The sequence below is a fragment of the Prinia subflava genome, chromosome 21, assembly GCF_021018805.1.
Source record: "Prinia subflava isolate CZ2003 ecotype Zambia chromosome 21, Cam_Psub_1.2, whole genome shotgun sequence".
NCBI classification, from domain to species: Eukaryota; Metazoa; Chordata; class Aves; order Passeriformes; family Cisticolidae; genus Prinia; species Prinia subflava.
The window spans coordinates 2,899,791-2,913,151 of NC_086267.1; the positions used below are offsets into that span (position 1 = coordinate 2,899,791).

The window sequence follows — 13,361 nt, forward strand, 5'->3', positions numbered from 1 at the left end:
ACTTGTGCTTGTTTCTGCCACTTGCTAGAGGTGCAGAGTTGAGGTACAAGTGATGGGGATGCTTGTCCTATCGTTTTTTCTTGTCACTCAATGGCCAGAATCTCATCTCTTACAGTCCTTCTTCATCTCAGTGTATGCATCTTTCCATCTCACATGCTTCTTCCTAAAGGCCAGCTTGTCAACCTGGTTGTTTTGAGAATGTAAACACCTGTTCATATTCTCTGATCTGCATACCAAGGGAAAGCATTACACTGGTTTTTGTTCTGCACATTGTTGCAGGGCACTAAGATTTCAGGCTTTTTGTGCCTTTTCATGTCTGAAGTATGTAAGAATATTCACAGAGCAATGGTGTGGGAGCAGTGTCCAAGACATCCCACGTAATACACGACCTTGAGGCAGTTGTGCTCTGGTCTCCATGCAAAATGATGTGTGCCACAAAGACAAATTCTTCAACAGAGTGCAGCAGTGTGAATAATTGTGAATTACTGTCTCTTGTCTGTTTGCAGATCTCAGAGAACAGCTTCTGGTCATTGAAGGTGAATGAGCAAAGGTAAAAAGGCTCATATTTAAGTATGAGTGTGCTGGTTGTTAGGAGAGGAGCACTTCTGGAAAGTGCCTAAGGAGCCCTGTCCCTAGGAACATTTGTGTTTAGGACTTAGCCCACATTAATCTGCTGTGGTGTGGTTGGTTGAGGGGCTGCATCCACTTCTTTTCAAAGGGTTGTCATTTAGAATGGAGTATGAGCTAAAAAATAATTTCTGTATCTTTTCAATGCTATCTTTTAAGTTCAGCCTTGGTTGTTGTAGCAGTGAAAAAGTGTTGGTACCATCAGTGCCACTCCTCAGTGCATCAAATTCCAGTGTGCTCACTGATGTTAGAGAAGATCAAGAGCTAGACATATCCATGAGGTGGAATTCAAATCTGTGAATTAGGTTGCTACCAGTTTAGCAACAGTGATTCCTTAATTTGGTGTGAGATTGCATGTTTTCCATCCTTTAGAGAGAATGATTTGAAATAACCTCTTGCCAGCTTGATGGCTGAACTCTGATTGCCACCTCCTGGCTGGTTTAACTTTCCTTTCTGTTAACAGGAACTCAGCTCTGTTTTTTGTTTTTAAGTTTCTGGCATTTGTGTGACAAACAAATCCTAAGAAGGTGTTTCCAAGCTTGGAGAAGACATGTCCTTTGGAAGAGGGCAGCCAGGCAGCTTTACAGACACCAGCTGCTTCAGGAGGGCTTTGGTGCTCTGCAGTGGACCCTGCACCAAAGGAGGACACAACTGGAGGTGGCCCAGCAGAGACATGCTTCAACTCTGCTAGCTGCCAGCTTTCAGAGGGTGAGCCCTGGCTGGGGACAGTGGTGCCATGAGCTTTCTGCTGTGCAGTCAGAGAAGGCACAAATCCTGTTTGGGTAGGGAGGAGGAAGGGGTACCCTGTGTGGAATTCAGTGGTGTAGACCCTGGTACCAATACTCTGTCTGCAGTTTGTTCTAATCATACGGTTTCTTCTTCAGTGGAAGGAAGCTGTGGCAAAACAGAGCAAGAAGGAAGCTCTGCAGCCTGAGCCTTACTCCTATACCCAAAGGTCATCAGCAGGGGTTTTTGGAGTAGGAAAATTAGCAACTATGACAACCTCAGCTCAGCATCAGCTTGCAACAGGATACTCAAAGGAAGTAGAGCAGGCTTGTAGGTAAGCAGAGAGCATTCTCTTTCTGTTATCTTGAACAAAGGGAGGTTTACAAACACAGGGAATTTTTTTTCTCAAATTATGGCATAATTTTTTTCTCAAATTATGGCAGACTTGTTTCCATGTCCTTGAATGTATTGTTGTGGATAAACATGGGAAGAATTAGGAGTTTAGTGTTAAGAACTAAACAATCCTATTTCAGAGCTTCTGTGCACCAGTGTTTGCAGTCTGAGTGTCTGACAGAAATATTCCTGTCCTAATTCTTGGCTTCAGCTCACACCTGGATATGTGATGCAGGTGTAAATGATGTTGGGAGTGAGGCAATACTACAGTCTGTAGCAGTAGTTTCAGAGGTGTTGAAAGAAATGCCTTTTGTTGGGCTTCTAATTCTGAAGGCAGAAGAACAAGTTGAGACAAAAGGAGAGAGGAAAGCCCTGGATTCTGTTCTGTGAGTGCCTCTTTGGTCAGCTGGATGTTAAGGCATGCTTGTGGCTCTTTCAGGATCGAGGGAGAACTGTGGACACAGCTTTGTCATAGGCAGAGAGGAAATGAGTTCTGCTGGAGAGCTGAAGCAATCAGAGACATGAGACGCCTGGCTGGTAAGCACACATTCCATAGCCTTGGAACAGCTTGGAGGTATTCACACTTACACCAGTTTTTGTGGTTTGTGTCTAGTGTTGCTTTGAGCTCCTTCAGAATATGACCCTGCAAGTAGCTGGGACAGTATCTGTGATGGTGGAGGATGGCCACTCACCATGTCATAGAAGTTTTGCCTCATTCCTTATATGAATTCAGGTGCAGCAAGTGTTGCTCCAGCAATGTGAGCTGCCTTCCTTAAGTGTCCTTCCTCTGGCAGCTTGGAGTTAAGCCGAGGAATATTTGCTGTGTGACACTGAGGTGTTTGAAGTTCTTCTGTTATTTCTCTTTCTGTCAATCTCTTCCTGCCCTGCGACACAGCAGCTTTCAGACTGTGGTGCCGGCAGAAGGAGCTGCTGAGCAAAGAGGAAACCAGGCTTTTGGAAGCCCGTGCTCTGCTGGAAAAGAAGAAGCTACGAAACATTTTCTGGATGTGGCATTCTCAAAGCTTGGAAATGAAACAGATTCTGATGGTGACAACTCAAATCCAAAGAAACTTGGTCTCCCGGTGAGTTGATGAGATCTGGCAACAATCTGGTTTTCATGTGAAAAGTCTGTTTGCTGTGAAAGTCCAAGGAATAACAGAGCCAACCCAGTTGTTCCATCTTAAAGCCATCTATCCTGTTTTAGGAGTTAATAAAGATGAAAGTAAGGGTAGAAACATGAAAAGGAACTGCTGTGGCCGGAGATGTTATGACTTGTCTCCTGTGCACTGCCAAAACTTTTTTGTCCCAACTTTTGATGTCCTGAAAGACCAAACCCAAGAGCAGCCACTGTGCTTCTGTGGTCTAAGCATGACAGTGGCTTTTTACTGAAACCAACAAATAGAATGGGAACAGCTTCTGTGTGTCTGCCTGAACTAAACCCAGTCTCAGGAAGACACATAAGCTTGAGTAAGTGTTTTTCAGCATTTTCCTTTGGTATACTCAGGTGCTTCAGTACATGGAAGGAGACTGTTGAGCAGAAGGCACTTGACAGGTGCAGCCTGGCCCATCTCAGAGCCATATCACTGAGGAAGCATTTCCAGCAGTGGGTTGAGATGCTGCAGGTCAGAGGAGTTGATAAGCAGGCAGTGGTGAACCTCTTCCTTCTACGATGGAGGCAGCATTATGGTGAGCAGTTTGGGGTCTGTGCAGAATCTAAGTTTTAGAGGTGCTCAGGCTCCTTCTTCCTCTTCTTGTACACCAAAAACAGCCTGAAAACAGAGGGGCTTAGATGATACAGGATATGAACAAACCAGAGTGGGCAGAGGACTGGTTCTGAGTGTGTCAAGCTACAGGGAGGTTTATTACTCTGCTTCATAAACCAAATATAAATTCTTAAACCTTGCTGAAAAGAAGCAATTTGAGGGTTGGGCTGGGCTGAATTGGAATGAACGCCTTGAGACAAACAACCTCTTGTTCTTTGTGTAACTGGTTAAGGAGCAGTGAGAAATAGCTCAGTAGCTGACATGACTGCGACAAAGAGGCGTGAAGATCAGGCATTGTGGACTGGAGAGAGACAGTTTCTGGAGAAAACCGTCTACTCTTTTGATGACTTCTGCCAAAAACTGAAACTGCAGAGAGTGTATCTGCTGTGGAGAACAAGGCTGTGTGAGCATCACAAAGCTGAGTGAGTGCAAAGAGCCAATCCCCGGAGCCCTGCCCCGATTAGTAGTGTCCATTTCTGTTTCTGAACCTTTTGCAGGAACTCCCTTTACCCTATCTATTGTCCATCGTGTCTGTGCCAGTCACCCCCTCTGGTGTTCTTCTGTCAGTTTGCTGTCTCAATATCTTCTGTCTCAGTTCTTTCTCTCAGACTTTGAAGCAGTGTGAACTCAGAAAAACTCTGAAATTATGGCACCAAAAGTATCTCATGCTGAAGACAATTGAACAAAGTTCTAAGCACTTGTGTAGAGCTGTCTGTGAGGAAACTCATGCCATGCTGTTTTCTGAGGACCTCTCAACATCATCTGGCTTTGACAGCAGTGCACCAGCTACTGTGACCTCTCAAAGCTCATTGGAAAAGGTGAGAAGGTCTTGGTACATCCAGACTGCTCTGAGGTATTAAATTGCTGGGATTTTTTTGGGAGAATTTCTACTTCAACATGATACTGTCATCAGCAAACTGTGATTAAAATTTAGTGCTGAATCTGTGGGGTCATGAAGCTGAAATGAAATCTGAAAGCGTGAAGTCAATGCCCTCTGTGCTTTTTCTGGTTCATCATTTAGAGATGTGGGAAGGTGCTGAGCTAGTGAGGTTCCCTTGTACTCTTGCTTCCGTTTATGACTGCAAGGTGGAATGGATGAGGTATAAAGAGCTTCCTCACTGAGACAATGCATATGCCCATTCCCCTTTTCTCAGTATAGAAATGCATGTATTTCTATTTTAGTATGGAAATTATTAGTATAGAAATAACTTTCCCATCACTTACATGTTCACTCTCCAGAGGTGTCATGGCTAGCCTGCAGTTCCTTTGGATGCCTTTTGGATTTGTCTGAATCCTTGATGAAAAAGGAGTAAATGGCATGGTCAGAGCTGTTAGCAGAGTTCTTGCACTGTGAGGACACTCACCTCACAGCGTGTTCCTCCCTTCATACCTGCAGGAATGCAGCCTTAGTGACAGCAGCCAGCACAGCTTCTCCTCCCTTCTGACTGCTGAGGATGTCACACACGTGTCATGTCACAGTTCTTTCCTGCAACTCCCCCAGTGCACAGAGCTGCCAGCTGAGCTGGGTGGGGAGCTGTGCTTGCAGGCCTCCTTCCTTGGATCTGGGTGAGTTGGAGACTGGTTTTTTGGGATGCTGGTAGGAGTGACCCCTTGTTTGGACAGGCTGAATTCCTTCCTTCTGGATAATCCCTCATGTCACATCACACCATCCTTCCAGGAGACTTTGCTTCTTTCTTTCCTCCTCACCCAACACCTTTGTATTGCAGAAGAAATTGGTTTGTGGAAAATCAGTCATCAGTGCTGCAGAGTCCAGATAATAATTCACAGCCTCCTGTCAGTTACTCTGCATGGGAAGAGGTGAGACTAGAAAGTGTTGTGTAAAATGTAGATATACAAGTGTTTTTTGCATATTCAAATTTAGCAAAGAGCCTTTGTGTTTCAATATCAGCATACGGAAGGTCTCACAGCTATTTTGTCTTTTTTGTTCTCTCTCAAACAGAAGATTTGGGAGATTGAGGCTTTTCTCAGGGTAACTCTTCCCTACCATTTGTCAGCTGAGTGGAAGTAGGGCAGGTGTCAAGGATTTAAAAGGGATGTGTTAGACCCTCATGTCTGGGTGTTCGTGTGGGGTGTGGGGTTTAGCAACAGAGCTGGGCAATCACAGAAGTCACAGTGGCAAGGAAACACAGCTGAGCTGTGGAGTAACTGATACAACATCAGTTCAAGGCCTCTTTTTTGCTTTGTGGATTACAGGGCTGCAGTTCTGACAAGGAGGGGAAGAGTTGCTGGCAGCAAGCAGAGAAATACTGCCTGCAGAGGTGCTTCATTGTGTGGTCAGCTCGAACTCGCCATCATGTAAAGGCCCAGCAGCACTGCAGGCACACCCGGCTGTCTCGGTAGGGGTCCTGCTTTCCAGAAGTTTCCTAAAGCTCTTTGTTTTGAAAGCTTTACACTTGCTTTAATTATTAAAAAAAAAAAAAAAAAAAAGGAAAAAATTATTCCTCTAGCTATTTTTTTCTGTCTTCAGTGGGAGTTTTGCAGCCCATTATTTGGGGGTTTTTCCACGTTCAAAATTACTATGTAGGAACACAATAATTTCTGGTTTGATGGGATGCTTCACAAATAACAGCAAGCCCAGCTCTGCTGGTAAGTCCTGGTAACTTCTATCCAGGACTGAACTGGCCTTGCTCTCTACTGATTCCAAAGCTGAAGAGCACAACAGGCTTGGCACAGCCAGGACAGAACATCTTACTCCCAACATCATTTCCATCCTGTCCTGTCCATCATTTCCCCTGACATTTAATGGGGAAAGGATGTTGACAGATCAGATGTATTTCCAAAACTCCCTTGTGTGTGTTTATTACAAAGGTATCTCTGTGAGTTGTTCCTACAGTCAGTGCACAACCTTTGTCCCTCTCAGAGCCTTTCTCAGCTGGCACCACCGGCTCATGGAAAATAAGAACCAAAAAGCAGCAGCAGCCCTAAAAGATGAAGTTCATAGTTTGCAGATGGCTTTCAGCCTGTGGAAAAGGAGACTGGCCCAGAAAGTGGAAGTTGACCGGAGATTCAGGTGTCGTGTTCACCAGATGACTGCTGATGCTCTGTGGCATTGGCGTTCCTGCTGGGAAAGTGAGTTACCCCATCCCACTGCATCACTTGTGTCCATAGAAGAGAGAGGCTTTGGGAATGGTTGGGATGGAGAAAGTCACATTTTTGGCTGTAATTCTGTGCACTGCTCCTCTGGAAAGGCATGTACTGCTCCAGGAGTCAGTAGGTGCATGTGTCACTGCAATCTTCTGGCTACAGCAGGACATGTGCCCTACTGTTTTGTAGTGCTTTATATTAGGGGAGATTCTCCTTTGGCACTTCTACCTGCACTCCCAAAAGAGTGTTCAAGCAGGGTTTTTTAGCAGTTGGGGAGTTAAATGGAGTTCCATGCAGGATTCCAAGTTTGAACAGGTTTCCTCAGACCAAGCAGTCAAGTTTTACTTCAGTGGGAACAGGGTGGGTTAACAATCCTGATCCCTCAAAGAATTCCATATACTCTAAGGACTTATGCTGTGCCAGGGAAGAAGAACCCCCAATTTTTAATAGAAAACTGCCTTGCAGATAAGAGGGGAAGTAATCTGTAACCTCTTGCAGGGAAAATTTGAAATAAGGTCTGACTGCCATGCAGACAAAAAAACTACAAGATAAATTGAAAAGTCTCTTTAGCTGCTAAAGAGAGGACAGGAAATCTTAGCGAGTTTGGTGCCATTTGGTGTTTGCAGCAGATGTATTCTTTGCTCTTGTCTGGGCTCTGCAGTGGAGAAACAGTCATTGGGCTGAGCTCAGGAAGGTGTGCTCTCTCACAGGGAAGCGTGCTCTGAGAGAGCTGCAGCAGCAATGGGCTTGGCACAGCTGCCAGGAGAAGAAGAGGCTGGTCCTGCAGACATGGTATTACCAAACAAGGAAGCAGAAATATGCTGTTTCATTCTGGCAGTGTTGTCTCCTGCACAGGTTTGTTTCTTGCTCTCAAAGCATTTCCAAGGGAAGCTCTGTATGAAGAGCCATTTATGTAGTAGTATCCACTGTATTAAGAGGAAAGTTTGGGTTTGAGAGTGTGGATAGCTCATGTATAAATGGAACTTCTGTAGGATGTGTCACACTTCTCTGAGGATGTGTCAATATTAAGGGGTCTCTTACCTAAAGCCTCACACCCCACCTCATTTTTCCCATTCAAAAATTCTTTTCCTTCCAGAGCTTGTATTCAGTCTTAGTTATACAGGGTGGTATTTGGGCATTAAGTGAGGGAGATATGCAAGCAAATTTGTTTTGTTTTAAAATTGAAGCCTCGTTTGCATTTCAGTATCTGGGAGAAGCCCTTATTGTTCCTTCCTGTTGAGTAGGTCCCCACCATTAATATTCCTTCTGAGTCTCCTTTGATGAGAGTGTGCTTCTAATTTCTCACCTGGATATGGTACAGGCTGAGCTCTGTCTCTTCTGAGGGGGGCATTTTTCATGCTAGGATAACCTGCAATAGCTTCTCTTGATCTTCCAAAAAGCCTGCCAGGCACAGGATATTTACACCTCTGTCCTATGGTGCAGTGGGGTGATTTGCATAATGGATGTCCAAATGGAACAAGGAACCAAAAGAATAAGCCAGGAATGAAAAGCAGATTGGATTCTCTGGTTGCAGGAAGACTGACCTCCTGTGATCAGCCTGCAAGACACAGAGAGATTATTGTGGGTGCAGATTTACTGTGCTGGTAATAGTAACTCCTGAAGTTGTTGATTTTTTGGAATAAAATTATCTTCATAAAGATTCTGGTTGTACATCCCACATACACAGGGCCTCAGTTTGTGACAGCCAAGAAAGAAAATGTGAATCTTGACAACAAGCGGCTGTCATAAATGCTGCAAGCAGACTTCAGGGATCTGCTGGGTTCCGTGCTGAAGAGATTTTAATGCGCCATCTTTCTGGTCAGCTTGTAGCACAGAGATAGATTGAAGAGTGACTAATTAATTTATTTTTTTTTTGTGGGGGTATCCAGTTTGTGTACTGGCAAGGCAGTGTAGGAAAAGCATTTGTTTTGTAGGCAAAGCAAAAGCATAGTGTAAGATTGGATCCAGTTTGCAGAGGCCTTTGAAGAGGAGGAAATGGTAAAATGGCCAGAGGGAAGCAAAGTCTCTTTTGGGCTTTGAGTAGGTGAGAGGTAACAGTGCTGGGAACCTGAAGCAAAATGAGGGCAGGATTTCAGCAGAAAGATAGCTGAAGAGTCTGACCTTGCACTTCCCAAAGGTGAGGCACTGGAAAAATGGAGATCAATGCATAAATCTTGATTGCAGAAGGAATAATAGGAACAGTCTCTTTTCTTGTTGAATGCTCTTTGCCTTGCTTTGACCATTTATGTGAGACACTGCAGGGCAGGTGAGAAGGTGAAATTTGGTCTGACATGGAGTTGTTCCTTTAGGCATCTTCTTCTTTTCTGTGCTTGTAACTGTTTTTCAGGTGCCTTGTCACTTGGGCCCGGGTTACTGCATGTAGGCTGAGGCAGCGTGAAGCCCTCTCTTACTTTAAAAGAGTCAGACAGCACCGTCTCCTGGCTGGGAGCTTTACTAAGTGGAGAGAGAAACTCTTGAGAGCTGAACAAGTGCCAGGAGGGAGAAACCACAAGTGGCAGGAGCCCTCTCCAGGTAAAGCTTGTCACCGCTGGCGAGTGGCTGCGAGAGGACAGCAAGCCCTGCGCCTGGGATCCGTGACTACTGTCAAACAAGTAAGAGGAGATAAAGGTCCCTATGAGACAGTTATTATTAACTCAGTGAGTCACGAAGCACTGAGATAGTGTGACAAGGCTTGTATAAAAACCTGGTTTGATTTGTGGTGACTGCTTAGTCCCTGCTGTGAAATTCTTCACAGGCTGTGCACACAACTTCATCACCATAATCTGGCACTGATTGCAACAACCATATGGAGCACAGCAATAAGGAAAGGGGACATTTTGACCAGAGAGATGAGAGCACTCCTTCCTCTCTGCTCAAAGATAAGATGGGATAATCACTGTCCCTGCAGAGCAGAGTGAGCTGTCACAGTTGCAGCTTTTTTCAAAAGACTCACAGCTAGCAAACTACAAAGAGGTCGATTGATTTGGAAGGGCTGAGTCAGTCCTGCTGAGATCTCATCTGTGCAGTTTCCAGCCTGGGGTCTAGCACATTAAGCTGCCTGCAGAGCTGTGAGCCCGTCTCTCTAAGACTGGTTTGTGTGAGTGCTGTGTGCATTGTGTTTACTCTTGGCTGCAGCTGTGTTATTTCTGTTTGCAGGCCTGCAACTACTGGACCAGAGCAGCTGCCTTTTCCCAGTGCTCACGGCAGCGCAGTAGCCTCATAGGTGTTAGGAAAAGCAGGAAGATGTCTCTCTCTTGGTCCATGAGTAAGAAGATTCTCCCTCCTCTCTTGCTTTAACAGACACGTGTGGGGGTGTGAGTGATGAGGGAAGGGGATTAGTGTTTACCAGTTTAATGACTGGGATTCCTCTGTGGAGTAGGAGCTCATGGCAATCAAACTCAGTGTATTTCTTCTGTGTTCAGGAGTTGAAGGACTAAGGGCTCATGGCAGCTCTGATGTCTCCCTCTCTAGCTCCAAGGTTAGCTCCTGTGTGATTCCTCTTTTGTTTCTTAGAAAGCAGAAGAGGCAGAGAAGATTCAGCAGCAACTGGACTTTTTCCCAGTGCCATTCAGCGCTGGCTGGTGATCTACAGGAGCCAAAACAGGGCTAAGAGGCTGCTGGAGAGACCTGATGTGGTAGGACCCCCTCATGCACATGCAAGGATCCAGGAGAACACAGCAGAGGTGGACTTGGAGCAGTGGGATAAGAAGTGGCTTGGGTAAGTGGAGAGCTCTGGGCTTCCTCTTGCTGATACCATCAGGGAAGGGCTCCCTTGTATGGTAAAGCTTATTTGCTTCTTTTGCCTGCAGGAGGAAATATCTGAGGTGGTGGCATCACACAGTGGTCCTGCGCCAGTGCCAGTATGACAGGAAACTGCTCTGTCTGGCAAGGGCATGGCATCAGTGGAGGGAAGCCAGCAGGGTGGTGATACTGGCTCAGGTGTTGGTGAGTGCCCAGTGCCACTGGGGTGGCAGTGATGGGTGTTAATGGGCAAGCCTGCTTTGCCTGTAGCCTCACATACATCCTGGGAGATGAGACCTGGGGGTTTAACAAGTACCAGTATGCACCAGAAATCCTGGTTTACTGCTGTGGCTAGTTTTTCCATTGTTCTTTTTGAAATGTCAGCTTGACAGACTGGCATAGCCACAGATTTAGTTCTGCGTTGCCCTTACAGATAGGAAGCGGAAACAGCATTTGTCTATAGACTGTACAGAAAGTTCACAGCAATTATTACGATCTTTGTCCTCATCTGTGTTCCTGATACATCCCACTGGTGTCCACAGCTTACCAAGAGCTGTCATTTGGCTTCCCCTTCTGCTCACACCCAAGTTCTGCCTTGTTCCTGGGCATTACCTGTGTGAGATGAGCTCTGGCCTGCCCAGGTAACAAGGTGATGCCTGCATAGTGTGAGCATATGCAGAGTAACTGAGGAGTTGTGCTGGACCACAGTGGGGCATTGTCCTCTCCCCAGGGTACTGGGACTTAGCCACACTATGGAGAGAATAGTTCAGCAAGAGCTCTGTTATTAGTCTGCTCTGTTTGTTACCAATGCAAAGGCTTTTAGGAGGGAGTCAGGAAAGCAACTGGAACAAGGTGGGACTGGAAGGAAGTGAGATTATTTGCCTTCCAGAGCCCAATTAATCTGAGCACTGGCTCTTCTCCTGGCAGGACCAGCAGCGGCTGATAGAGAAGGCCTGGAGGGTATGGAGACGAAGATATTTGCAAAGCTGTGTGGTGCAGAATCTTTTGGAAGAGGAAGCCAGGAGCCTCCTATCTCAGGTAAGCATTTCTGACTGCTTCAATTCAGTGGAACTCTGAATTTGGGGTACAAGAAAGCACCCCAAAGGGACAACTGGTGTTCCCTGTGTCTCTCTCCCTGCACAATGCACTTGCTTAGGGAGAAGTTGGATACATCAAGGAATGAGTCTTCCAGTAAAAAAGGAAAAAATCTTCCAGCTTTACATGGGTTCATCTATGGGTGTTTTTCAAAGCTTTGTGTCAGGAGTCAATTTCCCTGACATGTGCCCCCTTCCCTGCTGTTATTAGTGATGTTAATCCTTTAATCCCCTGCCTCTTGAGACCCCACTTAGGGAAGAAGCAGGCTCCACATTGGTGCAGGAGTACTGTGCTGATTTGCACCCAGGGGCAAGCAAATCACTCTGAATTTGAGCTAGCAGGCAAAGCCTTAGAACTCATATCCAGTGTGCTCCTCTGCCTGCCTCCCAAAGGTTCGTGTAGGATTAGGCCCTGCTTTAAGGAAACAGGAGCAGGTACTGAAATTAGAGGGGAGGGGGAGCATTGGTCTTTCTTCTCTTACATTGATTTGTACTTTGCATGCCCCATGTTGGCACCAGGAGAGATAGGGAAGGGTTTTGAGTGAAGGGTGAGGCTGCTGGCAGAGCCATTGCTAGAAGGAAAACTACATTTACAGGTTCTGTGAGAATGGCTGCAGCCCCTCAAGGTTAAACACGAGTGTTTGATTTCCCCCTTTCCTCTTTCAGGCCTTTGGAAGGTGGCAGCAGCTCACGGCATTCCAGCGCAAGGACAAAGGATCCTGCTGAATGGAGGGGGCCTGCCTGCAGCTGCTGCTCATTTCAGGACACGTGGGGGATGTGGCTCCTGTCACAACAAAGAGCTGGTCCTGTGCCATCAAGAAAGACAACACTCTGCTCTTATAATAAAAGCAGTGCTGCCAGCCAGGAGGATGACAGCCAAAGAACAACCAGGAAGAGATGGCACCTAGTGAAATGTCCTCTTTAAAGGACTTGTATCCTACCTCCTTAGCAGCACAAATGGAGAAGTTACTCACAGTTGTGAGATTGCATTTTCTTCTCTGGACCCTGCTTTTGCTGGAGTTCTGATTAAAGGTCAAAAAACTACCTTATAGGCTTTCCTTTCACTCAGTGTTTTTCCCAGGACAGGAGCTTGGTGTCAAGGGGGGAGTATGCAAATACAGTCTTAGAGATGAGCAGGAGTTTGTAGGTGCTGGATCCCGTTGTTTCCAAAGTCTGCACCTGGGTAGGTGCAAATTCAGTTCTTTATTTTTAGATTTGGCTTTTACCCCTGGGGGGGTGGGGCAGGAGGGCAGATTTCCACATGGCTCCCACCTCCTCCCCCTGTCTAGATCCATCAGCTCTTCATTAAGCTTTTCAGTGGGTGGCCAACCTCCTGACTGCTTCCTGCTGCTTCATTTCTGTGCTGAATGGGCAAGGTATGAAGAAACCTGCTGGGAACAGCTGAGCACCAAAAGCTTTGCTGAGGCGAGACAGGCGTGTCTGATCCCCGGCCTTCCCATTACTTGCCTCTATGATTGATGCCTTGTAATTACCCTGGATATATGAGCCTGGTCTCAGACAGCTGTAACAAGAGGGTCTGAAGAATCTGGAAAAGGCTTTTCTTCCTTGCTTGTTTTGAAAGAGATGCTCACAGCATGGTGGGGATCTGGAAATCCCACTGGGAAATGCTCCGAGGTCGCTTTCCTAGCCTGTAGCAGCTTTGCAGGATTGTTAAGTACACAAAGCAGCCTCAGCAGCTTCCCCAACCCCTTATTCCAATGCCATGGGGCCTTAAGGCTGTTGTGAGTCATTAGGCCAGGAAAGATAGGTTATCTTTACTGATCTAAGCTTATCTTTCCCTGCAGGCACTGGAAAAGAATACTTGCAAGTGCCCTTGCAGAATTGAGCTAAACAGTGGAGCTGGTTACTTTTGGTAAATTTTGGGATTTCTTTCTCTGCTCTACCATGAAGC

General features: G+C 46.1%; 1 protein-coding gene across 1 annotated transcript; it reads left to right on the top strand.

The window, feature by feature from the left end:
- Nucleotides 1-1,146: 1,146 nt before the first annotated feature.
- Nucleotides 1,147-12,485, top strand: C21H1orf167 (chromosome 21 C1orf167 homolog). Its single transcript, XM_063417431.1, has 18 exons — nucleotides 1,147-1,335; nucleotides 1,512-1,687; nucleotides 2,186-2,283; nucleotides 2,645-2,828; nucleotides 3,251-3,432; nucleotides 3,742-3,931; nucleotides 4,105-4,327; nucleotides 4,906-5,075; nucleotides 5,237-5,327; nucleotides 5,724-5,866; nucleotides 6,391-6,599; nucleotides 7,325-7,469; nucleotides 8,962-9,226; nucleotides 9,771-9,879; nucleotides 10,128-10,332; nucleotides 10,424-10,559; nucleotides 11,283-11,393; nucleotides 12,116-12,485. The coding sequence occupies exons 2-18, from the start codon at nucleotides 1,623-1,625 to the stop codon at nucleotides 12,173-12,175; spliced, it is 2,586 nt and encodes an 861-aa protein (XP_063273501.1). The 5' UTR covers nucleotides 1,147-1,335; nucleotides 1,512-1,622; the 3' UTR covers nucleotides 12,176-12,485.
- Nucleotides 12,486-13,361: the final 876 nt, after the last annotated feature.

Coding starts and splice junctions, on each gene's coding strand:
- C21H1orf167 (XM_063417431.1), top strand. CDS start 1,623: ATGACAACCTCAGCTCAGCATCAGCTTGCAACAGGATACTCAAAGGAA. Junction 2,284..2,644: donor AGACATGAGACGCCTGGCTG/GTAAGCACACAT, acceptor GCGACACAGCAG/CTTTCAGACTGTGGTGCCGG. Junction 6,600..7,324: donor TTGGCGTTCCTGCTGGGAAA/GTGAGTTACCCC, acceptor GCTCTCTCACAG/GGAAGCGTGCTCTGAGAGAG.